The sequence below is a fragment of the Enoplosus armatus genome, chromosome 12 (genome assembly GCF_043641665.1).
Source record: "Enoplosus armatus isolate fEnoArm2 chromosome 12, fEnoArm2.hap1, whole genome shotgun sequence".
Classification (NCBI taxonomy): Eukaryota; Metazoa; Chordata; class Actinopteri; order Centrarchiformes; family Enoplosidae; genus Enoplosus; species Enoplosus armatus.
In genome coordinates, this window is record NC_092191.1 from 4,476,653 (window position 1) to 4,495,741 (window position 19,089).

The 19,089-nt window shown below is 42.9% G+C and overlaps 1 protein-coding gene across 1 annotated transcript in view; it reads left to right on the plus strand.

Moving 5' to 3' along the window:
• Positions 1-19,089, plus strand: part of ehbp1 (EH domain binding protein 1) — a 133,392-nt gene that overhangs the window by 45,754 nt on the left and 68,549 nt on the right. Inside the window, exons 11-13 of the mRNA XM_070915571.1 lie at positions 1,828-2,074; positions 17,618-17,796; positions 18,534-18,582. Coding sequence (XP_070771672.1) covers positions 1,828-2,074; positions 17,618-17,796; positions 18,534-18,582 — 475 coding nt within the window. The remainder of the gene's footprint in view (positions 1-1,827; positions 2,075-17,617; positions 17,797-18,533; positions 18,583-19,089) is intronic.

The window sequence follows — 19,089 nt, forward strand, 5'->3', positions numbered from 1 at the left end:
TTACTGTTGGCAGGCCAAGTCGTGTAAGACCCCCCCTATCCCTTCCCCATCAGGGCAGAGTGACGAAGCAGCTCTTTCAACAGGAACAAGGGCCCTGTTGTTTCACTGCATTCTTTAACCTTGTCTCCCTCCTTTCCCTCCTCTGTCGCTCCTCCCCTCCCCCCTATCAACTTGTCGCCCCATACTTTCCCTCCCTGCCATCCTCCATAACTTCCTCCCCAGACTCTGCTCATTTTTATTTCACCTCCCGCCTCTTTCATCATTCATTCATTCCTTCGTTCTTCCCCATTTTCCTTTTCTCGTTTAACATCACTTAAATGTATCAAAGCTGCCAATTAAGTTCAGTGACGAATTCATTGAATAGTACATTAGTAGATGACATAATGTGTGTACTCCTATCCGGTTTCTGAATTTTGAACTGATAGCAACACTAGTTTTGAGAAATGTGAACAGATTTGTGCTACTCACTTGGCATATAATAAAAGAAACCTTGCAGTCAAAGAGAGGACATCTGTTACCACCTCAGCAACTTTTCATGATAACTTTTTTCATCAGTGAATGAGCTGGGACAACTTTTCATTCTGTGGCACTCTGCACAGCAGTATGTTTCATTGACTGTGTGTGTGACCTCTGCAGACGAGCCGGCCGTGCCTAAATTGTAAATGTAAACTTGTAGGTTTTGGCTGCTGAGCGAAGCTGTCACACAGATAGCCGTATGTTTTAGTCCTCTCGGCTGTCTAAAGACAGACAGGTTATTGACTGGCATGTTTCTTTTGCTCTTGTCTCTTATACCAGGAGCAGTCCTCTGCAGAATAGAAAGTTCAAGAGGGCAGCGCAGTGTTTTGACTGGAGCCCTTTCACATGTCTTTTAGGCAGTGCTGGTCTGTGAAAGCTGCTCTATAGGCCTGCCTGTTTCTCTTTTCTTCACTTCCCTTCTTTTTTTCCCCTCTCCGTATCGCTCTGCGGTTAGATAGACACCGAGTAGCTCTAACCTTCTCTTTCAGACGGATACCTAGTCAATCAGCTTTTCTCTTTCTCACTCTTGCTCTCACCCCCACCCTCTCCATCCAATTCTCTTGTTTGTTTAGGATTGCTTGTTGCATGTTGAGTGAATGTCTCAAGACTGTGCCCCTGCTTTCAGTGCCACAAGCATGCCTGTATGTTGAGAACACTCTGGTATGTGTGTGTGTGTGTGTGTGTGTGTGTGTGTGTGTGTGTTTGTGTCTGTGTGTGTGTGTGTGCCTTCATGCTCCTGTCTGTCTGTCAGTGGTCCACCTTGGGCTGTAAGGATATGAGGTCACGCAGACCTGACCTCAGTGCACCTGCATCTTCTATTACCTTTCCACTTGTGTGTGTTGTTCATTGTATTGCACCGAACTCTCATTTCCTTATGTTTAACTTAACAATGAGCAGTCGGAGCCAAAGATGAGTTTAAATAGTGCTGATAATCTCAATAATTCATGGCTGGAGATCTACAATGTGTCTTGTCTGCTCTTGTCTTACATATACTGCCACTGAATCGCATAGCCATATAAAATAATGCCTAATAATGTATTGTTTTGTATTTATTGCAACGTTTTCTTGTGTTTTGTATAAATCCACATGAGTTTTTGTTATTTCTTGAAATGCTGACAGTTCTTGGTTTGGTGACTTGTTAACAAACACTGTTGGCCTTTGAGGCAAAAGGTCATATAAATCTGTGCACATTACTGTAACTTCAATTTAAAATAAAAAATGCAGTCTAAGTAAGCACTTTCTAAAAGATCTCATATCTTTTTGTCTTGTCTTTGGTCTCATCTGTCCCCCCTCCTTTCCCTCCATTCTCAGATCCAACCCGTTCTACGAGCCAAGGACATCGAGCCCTACGCGGCCCCCTGCTGGCGGCCCCTCCATCGATGTGGGCAGCAGCCAGAAGAGGAGGGCTCCCACGCCCCCAAGTTCCAGCCCTGGCCTCGGCCCCAGTCCGCCAGCTCCCAAACCCAGCTCTGTCCCAGACAGGGAGAGAGCCCAGCCAGTCGGGCCCAGTCCAGTCGCAGTGGTGATGGGGAGAGAGCTGGCCTCCGCTTCCCCCAAGGTAACCAGGCTCCACTTCAATGTAATAAACTTGATGTAGCCCCTCGACAGGGACACATACGTGTGACAACAACTGTGATAAACGCAGTATCAGTGTGTTGCAGGCTGGTGCTTAATGTGTAATGGGTTGGGATGGTAATGGAATTCAACTTTTTAGTAGTTTTTAAGTATTGAAAACAACCCCCATTAAAACACAAGGCAAATGTTAAATGTTGCCTAAACACCAGCAGCTGTACAAGAACTTCCTGCAATAACATATAGTCTAGAATTGGCAAAATTATGATTTATCTAAGAAACAGTTGCTTGGTACCAAAAGAGTATTCAAGTTTGATTTTATTAACTCCACTGGAATGTTTGTCAGACGACCAACGTTTCAATTAGTTTGCCAAATCCAGTAAACGTAATGTAATTTTATTTATATGGTAACACAGACAGAACATCTTTAAAATCCCAGAACTTATAATAACACATGCTACAAAGAATGAGTGAGTGACTTGAAGCAGTGTGTGTGTGTGTGTGTGTATGTGTGTGTGTGTGTTTGTGTGTTCGCGCTTGTGTGTCCACCTCCAGTGGTCCTTACATTAGCTTTTTTTCCGCCTGCACAATCCCATCTTCTGCCCCATTCTTTATGCTCACGAAACTCCCCAGCTCCTCATTTGAATATAGGTATTTGTTTATTGGGGTGTTTTCGTATGTTTATTTATTTATTTAAATTAGGTAAATCATGGCTGGGTCTAATTAAATGGCTGATGGTCACACACACTCACGGCAGGAGTCAGACCACTGGTGGGGAATGATTGGCTGGGGGTGGGTGGGGGTTAAAAGTGTGTGTGTGTGTGGGTGTGTGTGTGTGTGTAGGGGGCTCAATGAGCCTATGTGGGGCTTAAACACAGGGGGCTTAACTACAGCAGAGCGATCACAAGGGGGTGTTGACCCCCTGTGCGTACACACACACACACACACACACACACACACACACATGCACACACTATACAGTTACTTATACACACACAGACACACACACAGGTCCCTCCTCCCCATGCAGCTGGCTAGCTGACTGTTTTAGTGTAGCTGGGCGGTGATGCTGGCCGTCCATGTAATTATGGCACAGTGCCTTTATCACCCAGCTGCAGTTGCCTGTGACCGTGGGTGAGGGGGCCTAAACCACTTTAATTACCCAAAGCCAGTGGCCTGTGGTGGGCCACACTTCGCCAAGAGATGCCCCTGCCTCTGGAGCTTGGGACGGAAGGAGGGAGGGAGGGAGGGATGCAAAGAATGAATTGTGGGTGAGGACTGAAGAGGAGGGGGTGCAACGAAGGAGAATAGGTGGAAGATAGTGAAGGGTAGAGGAAAGGAGAACAGTGGGGGGAAGAGAAGGAAGATGGCCAGGGAATAGTAGAAAGAGAGATAGGATGCTCACAGTAAACAAGGATAGGCCTACAGGGTTTGTTGACATATACAGCTAGTGTGAATAGGTTTCTCTTTCTTATTCACACCAAGCACCATGACACACACACACACACACACACACACACACGCTTCCGCCATGTGTAGGCTGTGAGATGACCTTTGAATGTATGAAGTCAGAGAGGATTAAGAGGAGACATTTCCCACTATGAGAGGCCAAGACGAAACCAACACATCATCACACTATGAACGTGTGCAGAGTATAGATGTGCACTTGTGCTCGCATGCATGTATGTATCTGTTCTAGTTTCCAGTATGCCTTAGGCTCAGTTCAGTGAGTATGTACTGGGGCAGTTATAACCTTCCCGCAAAACACAGCTAACCTCTACCTCTCTCATACAAGAACTTTCAAGGTGCATTCTCCGCTCTCCATGTATTTCTACCAACTATTAGTTTGGGCAATTGGTGTGTAGGACCAAGATAAACACACACACACATATACATGCAGACAACATGCAGTGTTAATCTCAGAATATGAATAGAAATTGATACATTGCAAGCCGCCACACTCGGTTATTCATTTACAACCTGCCCTGAAGGGTATGAAATGTCTCATATGCGTTTTATTAAACGAAACCTTGTCTTTGCTAACCAAAAGAGATTAGCATGTCTTGTATCCCGTTTACATTTTACACATTTATTCAGCACAAAGGTAACATAAGTGTAGCGATTGAGTGAGCTTTAACTGCTTGATCACCATAGTTACACCCAACAAATGGTTAAGAGTGTAAGCATCCGAGCCTCAGTGCTCAAATAATATTCCTGTGATCGTGGATTAATATTTAAAAGATAGGAATAGAAAATATGATGTTTTTCTCTCAAGATAAACGAGGTACAGCCGTGGAGAAGAAGGGTGTGGGAAAGGGAATGTGGATCATGGAGAAATTATGATGTGAGCCACTAAAATACCCATTTATTATAAACTATGAACGAAGGCAGTCATATTTTGGCTTAGCTAAACTCTCTTGTCCTTGTCGGGGAGATTTAGCATTAAACTTTGTCTTTAGATGTAGTTTTATCCTCCTTGTCATTGCATTAAAACCACCCACTTCAGTGCCAGCCTGTGAAAAATCAGGACATCTACAGGACATATGGTGTGCACCCACTTACTCTATACACAGATATTACACATATGGATTGGATTTACATTAAGCTCTAACAAGAGCTCAAAGCTCTGGATTTTTGCCAGTGGAACACGCGTTCAGCACTGGCAATTTATGGACAGGATAAGATGGCAATACCAAACAACTCAAATGCATTTATTGAAACATGTGGGTTACCAGTTGTTGGGGTTTTTCTATCTTGAGACCATCCACGGGGATCTGTGAGACCAATGCTTAGCAAATTTACATTTAGCATGCAGGGTTGGTGGATGGAGATGTAAATGTAGATGTACAACCTGCAGCATCTATGGAAGCATTTGGTTTTCTTCTCCATGATGCCGAACAGACTGTAGGTCCTTTCAAACCCCAGCAGATATTGTAGAGCACATACGATTAATGCAAACTCTTGTGTAACTGTTTCTTCTTCGCTTCTTGTTGGTCAGTCCCAGCGTGAGCTCATATCCTGATCTTTCAAACAGCAGTGTCCGGCTTAATTGCAATGACTAGGGCTCTTTTTTTATTGTTGCCATAATACACACTCAAAATACCAGGCTCAGGGTTCCCCAGTACAACCCTAGCATTTCACAGTTGACCGGTTAGCAGCTCGACTGCTAACCCTCTCTGGGTCACTCTCTGGTGGTGGTTGTGAAGAAAAGGCAATGCATGTCTGTACCTTGACTCACAAGCAGGCTCCTTTAAATATTGTTTCGGGATGCTCTTGTCACAAATGCCACTTTCATCTTTGAATATACATATAGCTACTTTTAGTTGTTTTTGTTAGTATCTGAAATCTGTCTTCAGGTTGGTGAAAGTGGCACATTCGATGCTTCATGTCTCTCACACCAATGTGTCTGTCCAGTGTCCTGTCTGGGAGATATAGATCCTCAAAGACATCAGAGTTTAAGTTTAGCATCTGTGAAGAAGCTGGAAGGATGGAAATGTCTGCAGGATTAATGTAAATGAACAGAGGGAGTTCCTGTTGGGCAGGCTGTGAGCTCTGTCTGGTCTGATTCAGTCCATCTCTTTTCCCTGGGGCTGATTTTACCCCTCCCAGTAATTCAGTGATCCCCTGCTCCTCCTTTTGTTTCATCTCCATCTCTATTCCACAGTCAGACCGCTCTACACTTAGATGCTCTGATCTTTGGATTTTCATCAAGTTTCCGCTTCATGAATTATTTGCCTTATTTTCATATAAAGAAAAGTTGGAAGCTGGCATATATCTGTGAGCAAAAGTTTGAACAAAAAAGTTCTATATTATCTTAATATTTACTCTAAGAATCTTGCAAAGAGTAAGACGTCTTCAACTCTAAGCTGCTCACTGGGTCTGACAATACATGCACATCCTTCAACTGTTGATTGCTATATAAAATGGAGGTTACTACAAAATATATTTTGGGTTAGCAAGACATATTTTGGTGGCCTGCCCCATGGGTTTTGTAAGCTTTTTTTTGGCTATTACTTTACTGTAGCCTTTTGTTAATATCACCTAATTCCATGTGTGTCTCATAGTACAAACTGTAATAATCTAACATGGTGTGTGTACCATTTTCCCTCCTTTTCCCTTTCCCTTATACACACACTCATTCTTTAAAGAGGTGAGAAAGTGAACCAACACTAGAGGTATGTTTTCTTTCTCCCCTTCAGTTGAAGGGCTTGTGTGATTACTTATGTTAATCAAAGGGTTCAAATTAAATAGAGTTTTGCAGGTTGTGAGAGCTCCTGTGCCGGGGGGGAGGCAGAGGCCAGAGCTCTCCTTCCTCTCCTAGACTTTGTTTTCACAGCCCCTCCTTCAGTTCAGACTACCTCCAAATTGAAATTAGAATAAATTAACATTATTTAATTGAGTTCGCAGAAGGCTGCGATATTTCTTAATTAGCTTTCACCGGGGTTCGCGGCAGGAGAGGACCACATCCGCACAGTGAAGTGTTAGTGAGGTTGACGTGACGACTGCGGTATGTTTTTGGAGGACAGAGGGGAGCCCAAGAGACAAGGACAGTCATCTCTGGTCTTCTGATCTTTGCCCGTTCCAAGGTCTCTCGTCTTGTTATCATTATATCCGGTCCAAAGTTATTCCATCTTCTCTGATAACTTTGACATACCTTTAACAAAGAGTCTTGGATGTCGGACGTAAAGAAAGTGTAGCCTAATGTTTTTAAACAGTGGTTAAATACAAAGTAGGGTCAGTTAAGTGTCATTAATTGTCATAAATCAAATACTAGTTACTAAATTTACTTGATTGTGTTTGCTTTTTCCTCATAGTTCAGTGGTGTGAAGATGTTCAATGTTCAGTGCAGATATGCCTAAATACTAATACCCCCAATGATTCCTTTGTGATTTGTATAGCTACTGTATATTGTTGGGTTAAAGTATAGGATCAGAAGAGAGCTGTGTTTCTTATATTTCAGAAACTGGAATCAATATTAGCAGGGAAACAGTCATAGTGGTCCATTTCTGAGACCAAGGCATTGAAGACTCCGTGGCTCCCCTTGGCCACATTGGCCTTTCCATAAGCTGTGTAATATTAGGAGAATAATCCTTGAGAGGAGTAAGGCCAAGTCAGTACCTCTCAATGTCTGCCTTTTCCCAGTGTGGACCCCTCCCCAGTCTCTGAGTGGTCTGTCATCGGATCTTGTGGGAGAGAGGAGACCCAGTTTCTTCTGTTGTGCAGTTTAGGTCTGATCATTGGGCTTCCTGTTGTCGTTTCATGCTGCAGGGCATCGCTGTCATCAAGTTAGGTGGAAAGGTATAATACATTACTGACCACTGAACAATCTCAACTGTTCAAAAGTTGGAAAAGTTTAAGGGAATGTTTAGATAAGGTAATGTTCTGCATCAAGTTGTGTAAGAGTCTGTTTACCTGTGTTGTGGATATGAACTGGGCATGGCCAAACAATACCTAAATCTTTGAATCAAACTGTGGGATCCAGGGAGCATAAAAAGTTAGAGCCATGTTAAAAAGACTTTTCAAGGAGGAGCTGATCTCCTCACACGTGATGCACAACGTTGATCCTGAAGTCTCACTGGGCAGACGTTGCTATGTTTAATCATGTTAAGTGAATAGATAAAACTCTAATGTTAATACCTATTCAGGGACTGTTCTAAATTCAGTTTTATATACGGTTGCCATGAAAGAACGAGCATGTGTGTTGTGTGTACTAATGTGGAATCTTGTGTGTGTTGTGAGGAACATATTTTGATCCAGTTACTGTAATGCGGCTATCATTTTTCCACCTCTTCCTCTGTTGGGTGCATGTCGAGTTCACAAGTTAAGCACTGCGAAGAGCTCACTCTCCTCAATACCCGCGCCGACTGGTGTAAAAGGGCCTTCCGCAAAGCGCCGCTTGTAATCTGCCTTTGGTAAGTCCTCCTTAGTTTTATCTGCCAAGGATTACCTCACAAGCTGCAAGCAGGAGAGAACGAGGGAGACGCTGAGCAAGAGAGAGAGAAATGAAAAGCAAGTCAAACAGAAAACGATGAAGATGGAACAAAATGAAAACAAATCGCTGTGTAATCTCTGAAAGAGAGAGACCTGCTTTAGAGTTGAAGGGAAGTTTCCCTCGCCACTCATTTAGAGAGGGAATTGACTAATCCCTCCATGATTGATGTCTGCTATGAGAGGCTCTATGGCAGACTAATAGGGCTTATGAGGATGACCAGAAAGTCCTTTGTGTGTGCGTGCCTGTGTGTGCATGTGTATGTGAATGAACCAAACCTTTTTGTCTTGTGTGTCCTACCATCCAGTGGTCATAGAGGCCAGGGGTTTGAATGACATAGCGGCCGAAGAAGGGGTAACTTTATCTTAATCTGGTCTTAATCTGCCCCAGTCCTCCAGGTGTGTGTGGGCTTAAACCCAGAAGGATCCAGGATTTTGGGGTGAGGTTTAAAGGGGCTTCGGGTGAGGAGATAGAGGTCCATGCACTTGAAAACTCCTTCAACCCCCAGAAGGTCTAGGACCCCCCGCACATTCTTGAAAACCGCGCTCACTTAGTCATGCCATACCTTACTCCCGTCATCCTTAAGTGGCCCCTGCTACATTTTAATTGAATTAAACCAACCGTTCTCCATAATTTAAAAAGGACCTTAGAAGTACCTTATGAATTAGTCTGAGTGATTTGTCTTTCAAATTGTGTGTGTGTGTGTGTGTGTGTGTGTGTGTGTGTGTGTGTGTGTGTGTGTGTGTGTGTGTGTGTGTGTGTGTGTGTGTGTGTGTGTGTGTGTGTGTGTCCGCGCACACACATGTGCACTCATGTGTCTGTTTGAGGAAAGGAGAGCGAGTGTGGAGATGATAAGGCTTTAATTGCCTCTGTATAAAGCCCTCCAGCACCCCTTCTTTTGGACTGTTATGGTATGCAGGTGTGTGCTCATATGTGCCATAGGAAATACTAAGTGGCATTTTCAGTGCTTAACTCTTAGATCACTGAGTGGGATCATTCCCTTAGCTTTTAATTTAGCACTCTAGTAGGAGCTCAGCTGACCTCAACTCGAGTTGATCAGGCAGTCCTGACTTGATCATAATTGATCAAAGTATTTTTTGGTCTTTTAAATGTTAAGCTGAGCTAGCTATGGTTGTAGGAATGATGATATAGGAAATAATTTGATGACTATTGGACTGATCAGGAGAATGAATCCTAATATCTTTGGTGACCCCCTAACTTTCGTCTAGCACCATCAGTAGGTCAAAATTCCTGTCTGTCTTGGCCAACTGTGAGCTAACATTAGCATGTTAACATACTAAATACATGCCAAAAATGAGAAATAGCTCGAGGCAAAGGGACAATGTGAGCACCTTTTCTGCTAAATGTTAGAACCTACTTTTAACTGCTGCCTCACAGTTATTCACATGTTCTTTTCCTTCTTTTTGTCTCTTTACTTTCTTTATCGATACCTCCATCCACTCTTTTGGGATGCTCTTGTCATGCTCCCCCTCTTTTTCTCTGCCTGTGTGTAGCAACGCCCCCCCACCACCTCCACCCGTCCTCCCATCAGTATGTGTGTGTTGATGCATGTGTATTCTGATCAGGAGTCAAAGGGGTGACTTTGTAATTATGTTCATTTTAATTGGCTGTGCTATCACCCCTCTCATCACTTTGGAGCCCACACTGCGCTGGACAATGGCAGTCCGTAGTGGGGGGTTGCACAACTGCTGTGTCAAGACCCCCCCCCCACATACCCACACACCTCGTATGCACACACACACAGTCAGCCTCTTTACCTGCGGAACATAATTCCTAAAGTGGCCTCCTTAATGAGTTTTCCCTGCCCAGGCTTAGATTAATTGATAAATGGCGGCGTTATCGGCACAGCTGATCTCTGAATCCATTGCACCACTAATTTGTTTGTTGAACATGGCAGTTAAAGGAGATTAATACGTTATAGATTTATAAGAGCCACCCCCCCTTTCTCTTCCTCCTCCTCTTCCTTCTCCCAAAGCTTATTTATTTATCTAAGGAAGATGAGGAGGTGGAGGAAGAGCGAAGAGATAGGTGGCCTTTGGATTGTTTTTCTGGGCTCTTTAAAATCCAGGTTTTAAAATATACGTATTAAAGATGCATATTCATGATTTCCAGGGAGGTTAATTTGCCGGGCCAATGTATGTAACATCACAACATGCAACAGCTTCTCTAGTTAACGACCAGCACAGTAAGTGTTGTTAGAAGGCATCATTCTTTACATGTTTCCTTGAAACACAGTAATAGCCCGTTTTGAGGCGGAGACAGATGTTGATATTTGAAAGTTTAAAACATTCGGCAATTTGCATTTGAAAGATGAACTTGCCAGTGCTCTCTGGTGTAATAGTGACTGTGTTTCTAAATTACTTCAAACATATCTTTGGCATGATTGTATTGCACTATCTATGCGCAAAAAGCCTATATAATAATAAGTAAAAATGCTGCATGCTGCATTCAAGTCACATCAGATTTACTGTGGACTGAAGCTGCCAACACGGGTGGCAAACATGGCAGCACGTTCACCAGTGTTTGAAGTGTGAAGTATTAATTGGACCTCTTGACAACACCACAACAGTTGATCTGACAGTCACTGTTCAGGCTTGTAACCAAGTAAACCTCCATAGTTAGAGCAGCACTGCATTTTGCTTATTTATGCACATCATGAATGCAAGTTAAGTAAGGTGTGACGCAACAGCAAAGACTGACTGGTGGTGTTGCCATTAAAAAAAACGGGGGTATAGGAAGAGGCGAGAGGACAAAACAGGCTTTGAACTTTCACTCTGAACTGGTGACAAAAGCTGGTTGAGACCTCATGTTGAGAGAAGTGGATGAGGAGGAGAAGGGATTGGCCCAGAAGGAGTTTGTAATCTCCTCTGCTGGATCTGTGTAACCTATAGGAGGGAAAAAGACTCACCATCACTACCATCGGTTATGTTGTCTTGTTTTGTCGCAAACTGGATTGCACCACCCCCCTTTACCGCACACACAGATACACACACTCAATCCCAAACCTAACCACCCTGCGTGTCTTTTTTTTTTTTTTTTTTTTTTTCCCAGCCAAAGCTAATTTGCAGAGGCGTGAGTGTGGGTAATGCTACTGCCGTTTCCATGACAAGCTAAAGCCAGCGCTTACACCGCATTATGCCCCTGTGTTACACGTTAGGCGAGCAAGCGGGCGGGTGGGCACACTGCAAGCTGGCACAGTCAGTTTGTCTGCTGCCTCCTCCAAACTGTGTTATTTCATGATGTTTTTTTTTCTTTCTTTTTTTCAGTGAATGGTTTTTATTTCAATTTCAAAGCATTGCCTGTCCTCTCCTGTTCTGCTTCCTTTTTTTTTGCTGCTTTGCATGGTTATGCCTTTGGAGCAGAATAGGCCTTGGAAGCAAAATGGTCCTGGAAAAGGAAACCGCTTTTCCTGATTTTTGCATTTTACATCTCAGTAGCCAACTGCCGAAAGGCCCTCTGTCTTGGCCTGCAGGTTCACTGCTAGATGGGAAGCATATCTGCTTCTGAGTGAATCACAAGCAACCCCCCCATCACCATCATGGTGAATGTATTTACATATTTTCCTACTTTGTGATATTACACAAAGCCGTGGCATAAAGATTTGTCAAGAAAATGGTGGAACAATCAGTTCAATATTGTCTGGCCAGGTTGCGGAGCAGCTTGAGTGGCTTGCTCAAAAGTAGCACGTCCAGTTTGCCGTATGTTCAACCTCTGAGGTGCAAAGGGTTATCATTCTCTGTTCACACATAAAATTAAGCTTGACTTAACTAAACAGTGTCTACATGCATAGTCACACATACGTACACACACACTTTCTCTCACGGCTCTCTTTGGAGTGAGCCCCTCCTCAGTGTGATTACAACAGTAATGCGATATTTCCTTTGTATGTTAATGTGTATTATTTTTCACGCTACATTCGCTCCCCTCTCCTGCCCCAGCCTTTTGCCCCCCCCTCCCTCTTTCCCTATTGTTCCATCCACTCCACATCTCCATTTACATAATTGAACTTTTGATTGGACTTTCCTCCCTCCCCTCTGTTCTCATGCAGGCAACGTTTGAAATCCGAAGCATAATTTCATGGGTAAGGTGACGCGAGGCGATCATTGTGGGTTTTTTTCCGCTCTGTCTTTTCCTAATGTGAAGACGTCGGACATAGAAAGCCCAGATTAAACAAATTGCTCGTTTTCATTGAAGGTGCAATTAAATAATTGTGCGTGTTGGTAGTTGGAGCCCAGCCAATCAGATGAGCGTGTTGAATTGCAGGATGGACAGGCCACTTAAGTGCACTAACCTTTATCCTCTTAAAAGTGAACAGGTATTAATGCTTTTCAAGTGTGTGTGTACATCTTGGATAAGAGTGTGTTTGCCTACCTTTTCTAAACTGTGTCTATGCATGCTCTATGTCTACGTTTTCCTGTATGCTTTCGATTCAGTATGTCAGTGTGTATGCATATACAGTATATGTGCCTTTTATACTGTAGACCCTGCTGTCATTTGAAGTGAGTCTGTCTTTGTTTGTGTGCGCTTCACAATGTGTGTGTGTGTGTGTGTGCGTGGACATTTTTTTTTGCCGTAGGCTCCTTGAGCGGATTACAAGTTTTAAAGAGTATGAGATTCAACACCTCCTCAAATCTGACACTCTCTGACACTGCTTTGAAGCCATGAAAGTGAGATTGGAAAGACATGGAAGCTCTTTTCTTTCCACAGAGTCGTGGGTTTATGTCATTGGGTTGAGGCCAGTTAAGTTTCCATTGAAGCGTTATGCCCCAGAGGGAGAGACAAAGCTGCCACTTAAAGCGTTTCGCTTGTATCTTTTTTATGACTCCGAAAGGCCACTTTTTAATGTCCTCCATACTCCTTAGTCATTTAATTGTGTGTAATGCCATGTGACTTTGTTTTCATTTGTCTGTCTTCATTTAGGCCTACAGGGTGACCCAGTAGTTAGGCCGCGTAGTAGTAGTAACTCCAGGAGTACTGTTCAGTTGCTGACTTTGATCTGAAAAGCAGCAAAAGAATTCCCTGCAATGATCAATATAATGTCATTAGTTTTTATTAACTTTAGAATAAAAAATAATCAGAGTTTTGATATGAGAGACAACAAAACACCTAAGGCCTTACCTAAAACTTTTATCCAAGAAATCATTAAGATAATAATTGTTAGTATTGTAATCCACATATGCTGCAAAGTAATTTTAACATGTGGAACCATCTTGTTGTTGAATCTTTCTTACTTAACCTATTTCCCCTATCCCATCCTCCCCATATAATGTTGGTGTAAAGGGCTTTACTGTTGGTATAGTACTGTTCAACTCACAGCAAGTCAGTGGATGTTTGCTAAGTTGCTCTAAAAGGTATTTTAAATTACGTCTGCCCTCATACAGTACAGTAGAGATTGGCGTATTGCCCAAATCTAGCATCAGTTTCCAGCCTTGCTTCAGAATTGTTCTTTTGCTTAAGATCGACCTGGGACAATTTTCAAATTTTCCATATCATGGTTCATCCACTTTACCTGTGATTCCAGATCTCGAATCACATCCCGCCCTCTCCTGACACCAGCACCAACAGGAACCTGGATGCTTCCATTCCCAGGTTTCCTCCTATCTTGTCATTCAGGCATTGTAGTGAGCTTAACCCCCCTTCTTTCTCTCTCACATCCTTTTCCCGTCTTCCATTTTTTTTCTTTCTTTGCCCCGTCGGATGTATGTTGTTGACACTGAGGCATCAGGAATAATGGAATCTCTTGTCAGTGGCTTGTATTTTTCGCCCAGGCTGTTAGGGCTGTGTATAATAGTAGCAGAGGAGGAGGAAGAGGGGAGGTTATGTGCCACTGATAGTAATGAAGGTTGCCTTTTCATTTTTTAATATGGAATGTTTGTGGGCCGAGGCAATGCTCTCCGCTAATCCTCCCCTCGAGCCGAGCTAGCTACATGGCTGTGTCAGTGTTGCGCACACACACAACCAGTGACACTCACACAGACAGATAAAGGACAAACACACAGCACACACACACACACAATACATATATGTGCACACCTTCCTTTAGGCAAGACAGCAAACTGTTTGATAAGTCAGGGTGCATTTCTGCTCCTCATGAAAATTTCACTCCTCCCGTGTTTGTGTCTTAAGGAAATGCAGCCAGTTCCTGTAGAAGAAGATATGCTATTTGTTCAGTATTTGATGGATATGAAAGCTTGAGTGCGTAGATGCATTTTGTAAACCTTTATCTGGAAAGAGCGTAATGGAACAGTCTGGGCTGCAGATTGAGAAAATTACATCAGTTTGGGTTGTGATGAACGTGGGTTCACTGCTAGTCGTGCGCCGCTGTCGTTGGATGAACACCATGTCACTTCCTTTAAAAAAAACTCTTATTGATGCACATGCATTTTTCAAACGCTGGTTTACCGGAGGCTTTTAAAAGCACCTGAAGTTGAGTAAGTTGACTCTACACCATCCTCGACTTCGCTTCCATATGTGATTAATTGAAGTCAATAGTGTGTGTGAGAGAGGGTTTTTTGGCTAATTATGGTGCATGTTTATTTTTGTGTGTTTCTGTTGGCTCAGATACCTGTATGCCGATAGGTGGTTGAGTGTGTATGAGTGAGCCTGAAAGTCTGCGTGTCTCACTGGCTATGTATGTTTGTTTTGTTTTTTTAGTGTTATACAGGTGTGTGTTTTTCTCTTTGTGTGTACGTGTGTGTTTTCCGCCGGCTAGGGTGCAGGGTCTGCGGCACTGGAGTGTGCTGTGTGTCTAATTGCTTTAATAGCACCTGGTCTCTAATCCAAGGTAATTAGAGTGCTCAAATTAGACAGCTACTTTCAACCGTCACTTGAAAAAGCAGAAAGGGAAGGCCTGGAGGAAGACCACTCCACACTGAAACTCTACAAACACACACACACACTCTTTTACTGACACACACAAAAATAGTGGCAAAAGCAGAGGGCAACTGGAGAAACAAGTTTAGTTTAGTCGGCCAACAGGAGTGTGTGCTTGTGAACAGAAAATGTAGAGAAATGTACATTTTACCCCCATGATGTTAGATTAGTCAGTGATATACGTATGTTAAATATATCACATTATTTGATGGGGTTCCTTGTTTACATTGACCTCTCTTCTTATCCACGTATAGTAATTGCGACCATGTTATAATCGGTATTGACTGTCTGACTTTTTATCTCTTTCTTTCTCGTCTTCTTTTTTTTTTCCTTCTTCCATTTGTTTGAGTGGCACGCAGGCATTGTCGAGGCCGCCTAAAACGTGTCTGGAGAAGCTGTGGGGAAAGGTTAAGGCCCTCTTTTAAAGCCGGAAATGTCAAGTGGCCGCCCCTCAGGCTCCCGCTACCGTCTCCCTGTACTGAGACTGCCGTAGGGGCCTGCATGACTTACACACACACACACACACACACACACACACACTGGTACAAAGGTTAGGAGTTGCTATTAGAGTTGGCCTCCAGTCTCTTTCATCTGATTTGGCCCTTGTGGCATCTCAGCAGGCTCCAGGCTCGCGGTCACAGGTTAAACTACAACAATAGAAGAGTAAGAGACATCCAGGTGCTTATAGACTACTGCTAGCGGACTAATATTGCTTTAGTACCACCCTTTTATTTATTCCTCTTGACATTACACATGTTTTAGTGTCTTTAAATCTGTCAACAGCAAGGGCAACCAAATATCTAAAGGGTGACGGGCTTAATCTTGTCACAGGCTTAAAAGCATACAAAGTCGGTGTTGAGTTTTGGTTCAGACAATCTTGAAATTAGGTTAGGATGGGAATTCAGAAGTGTGGTTGTACACTTCTAGGTCTCAGCATTAAGCACATCTCTCTCTTTGGAGCGACGTCATCAAGCTAATCTTTTCCACAACTTTTTAATTTCCAAATGAAACAAACTCCTTTTCTTTTCTTTCCTGCACTCCTGAATAACCTTCTGCAAGTTGTCATGGCTTCTGCAAGAGGCTTAAACATGCTCAAGTCAGCACACCATCACCTAATAATACTGCTTCCCCAAATTTGTAATGACAAATTTGTCTTGGCACCCATCAGTTCTGTGGCTGTGCTGTTCTTGCAGTAGCAGAAAGGCACCAACAGAGGGGGTTGGTTGGCCACCACAAGCCTTGTTACGGGGCTGAGACTCAGGCAGTCACATTGTAGTGAGTTGTGCTTTCTCCAGACCTTCACTGTGTGTCTTTAAACACTGGGTTAACTCGTTATGGTGGTCGATATCAGGTTGTGTAAAACTAACATCTCTTCATTCACTTTTCACTACTAAAGGTTAAGTAAAGGTTTGACTTGTGTAACCATCAAATGTCACCTGGCTGTGAGAGCAGCATCATGACGACATTTGCATACTGTTGTTTCCATCTAAGCCAATAGTGTACAGGAAAGTACACAATCAAAACAGAGTAGACAGAAAGCCTTAAAAAGTCTTTAATATGCTGCAGTAAAGATGATTGTGTCCTTTTTTACATTTACTAGACTTGGAATTCATCTTATTTTGTTTATTGATATTAAAGCCTTTAAAAGTCAAATTAAGCTTGATGAAACTTAGACACCTTGCTTAAACATATTGTGTCACATAATTAAGTAAGTGTATCTTATTAGCCATGTTAATATCACATTGTCTTGCATACAATAGTAATATGCTCTTGGATTTTGAGCATATTTCATAGTCTTTTTGATCATTGGCCTCTAATGAATTTAATCAAATCTCAATGACATTTTTTGCCATTTCTCTCCAAAATGATCTGAGAGAATTAGCTCGTATCTGTCGCTCCATAACCAGATTAGTGAATAGCCAGCTGAATAATCAGAATAGCATTGGTTCTGCTGGCCGTCAGAGGAAGACCAGTGTCTCCACGCCACCACGGATTTGTGGGATTTGGAGTCTGGGAGAGGAAAGGCTCCTAATGGTGAAAGCTTTCGACCCAGATAAGACTTCAAAGGCGGAGCTAATTAATAAGATGTTTACATTATCCACGGTCATACGCTGCTTTTGTGCATGACCCTTCATTATGGTGTGTGTCTGTGTGTGCGCCCGTACGTGCATGTGTGGGCTCATTGTGTATCCGTAAAGCAAGCTAATTGGATGGGTGGAGGTTGCAAAGTAAAACATTTTATTGAAAAATGAATAATGAAAGGAGCTCAGACGTGTGTGTGTGTGGGGGGGGGGGGGGGGGGGGGGTAAAACTCTAACCATCACTACAAACCCAAATCTTTAGTGCAAAATACCTTTGAAGAACAGGTGTAGTATTCTCTGATACCAGTTGAAAAACACATTAAAGTCATTTATCTTTTATGTTAGATTGCCTCAGGAAATGAAGTACAATGTGCATTATTCATTTTTAACAATAATGTAAATGTTTATTGTCCTTCATACTTTAAAATCTACAGTGATCGAACGTGTGTAACCCAAAAAACAACCCTAATTTATTAAATGGATATCAACATTGATGAACTTCAAATTGTGAAAGTATAATATTTCAAAAGACTAAATTCCTCCTCTTCCTCCTCTCTGCCTGCAGCCCAGCCCCGTCCCCAGCCCGGTTCTGGGAGGGAAGCCCAACGCCAGCCAGTCTCTGCTGGCCTGGTGCCGTGAGGTCACCAAGAACTACCGTGGGGTGAAGATCACCAACTTCACCACCTCCTGGAGGAATGGGCTGGCCTTCTGCGCCCTGCTGCACCACTTCAGACCTGACACAATGTAGGAAACGCACAAACACTCACACTAAGAGAACGTGTCTCTCACAATATTAGGGCTAAAATTAAGTCATATTTGGGTGGAAACCAGGCTGTTGACCCCTTGAGAAAAAAACAAAATAATGAAGAAGTAAAGGTTTTAGATCACAGAAGGTCGGGTTAATGTCTGTAGTATATTCACATTAGATGAAGACTCTTCTTCTTTGCCTCTTTTAGTGACCTGGTATCATATTTGCACAGTTAACTTGTCATCATGCCGTGTCCTCATATCCATCGTTCCTGTCAGTGCGTTTTATTAAGATGACAGTTGTGTACCTACTTACGCATCACTTATGTTCTTGTGTGTGTGATCATTATTCTTTGTGAAGTCTTCAGATTCCTTGTGTTTAGTATTTAATGTGTATTTAACACTCAAAAGTACAACATATGGAAAACCTGCAGCCCCATCGAGAGAGCAGACATGAAGATAATTCATCACAAGCGTGCTCTGAGTACACATGTCTGTGTGTGTGTGTGTTGTGTGCCTTTGCACTCCCGTGTGTTATTTTTACATATTTTCCACTCTATTAGTTCTGTTGATTGCACTGCTATGAAATTGCATGTTACAGTTCTAATGCCATTACATGTGATGCATATTTAAACACAACTCTTTCTCCGCTATCTCTCTGTCTCCTATTCTCTCTCTCTCTATTTTTTTTTCTCCTCCTGCCTCCTCTCCGGCCCTCCCCACTGTTCTTCCAGAGACTACAAGTCGCTCAATCCTCAGGATATTAAAGAAAACAACAAAAAGGTAAGAGGCAGCCACCGCTGGGCCCTTCACACCACTTAGCTCCCTCCCATCCGCATCTCCATTTGGCCTTATTTAGAGATCTATCCATTAATCCCTGGATGTAGTGTGTATGTGTGTTTCATGATTTGATGGGGGAGGGTGGAAACACACATGAAGGCAGGCAAATGCGTGTACTCACAATCACACATATACACTACTGCCAGAATGTTATAATGACAGTGTTCCAAAGACGTTTCCCCCCGCTGTGATGTGTGCACGAGGCCATGTGTGCCCGAAGCATAACTTAGTCACCTGGCAGAGGTGAGATGGTATCTTAACTCAGCTGCCTGCTGGGAGCTTACTAAACAGCCTCTACTTTGTGTGTGTTGATGTCGGTGTGTATATAATAAGAGCATATTTGTCTTGTGTTGATTAGGCGGTTTTGTTTGTACGTGTGTGTGTGTGTGTAAAAGAGTGTGCAGGAAAGGGTGTATGTTTATTGGTGTGTGTTATTGGCTTGAGTATTAC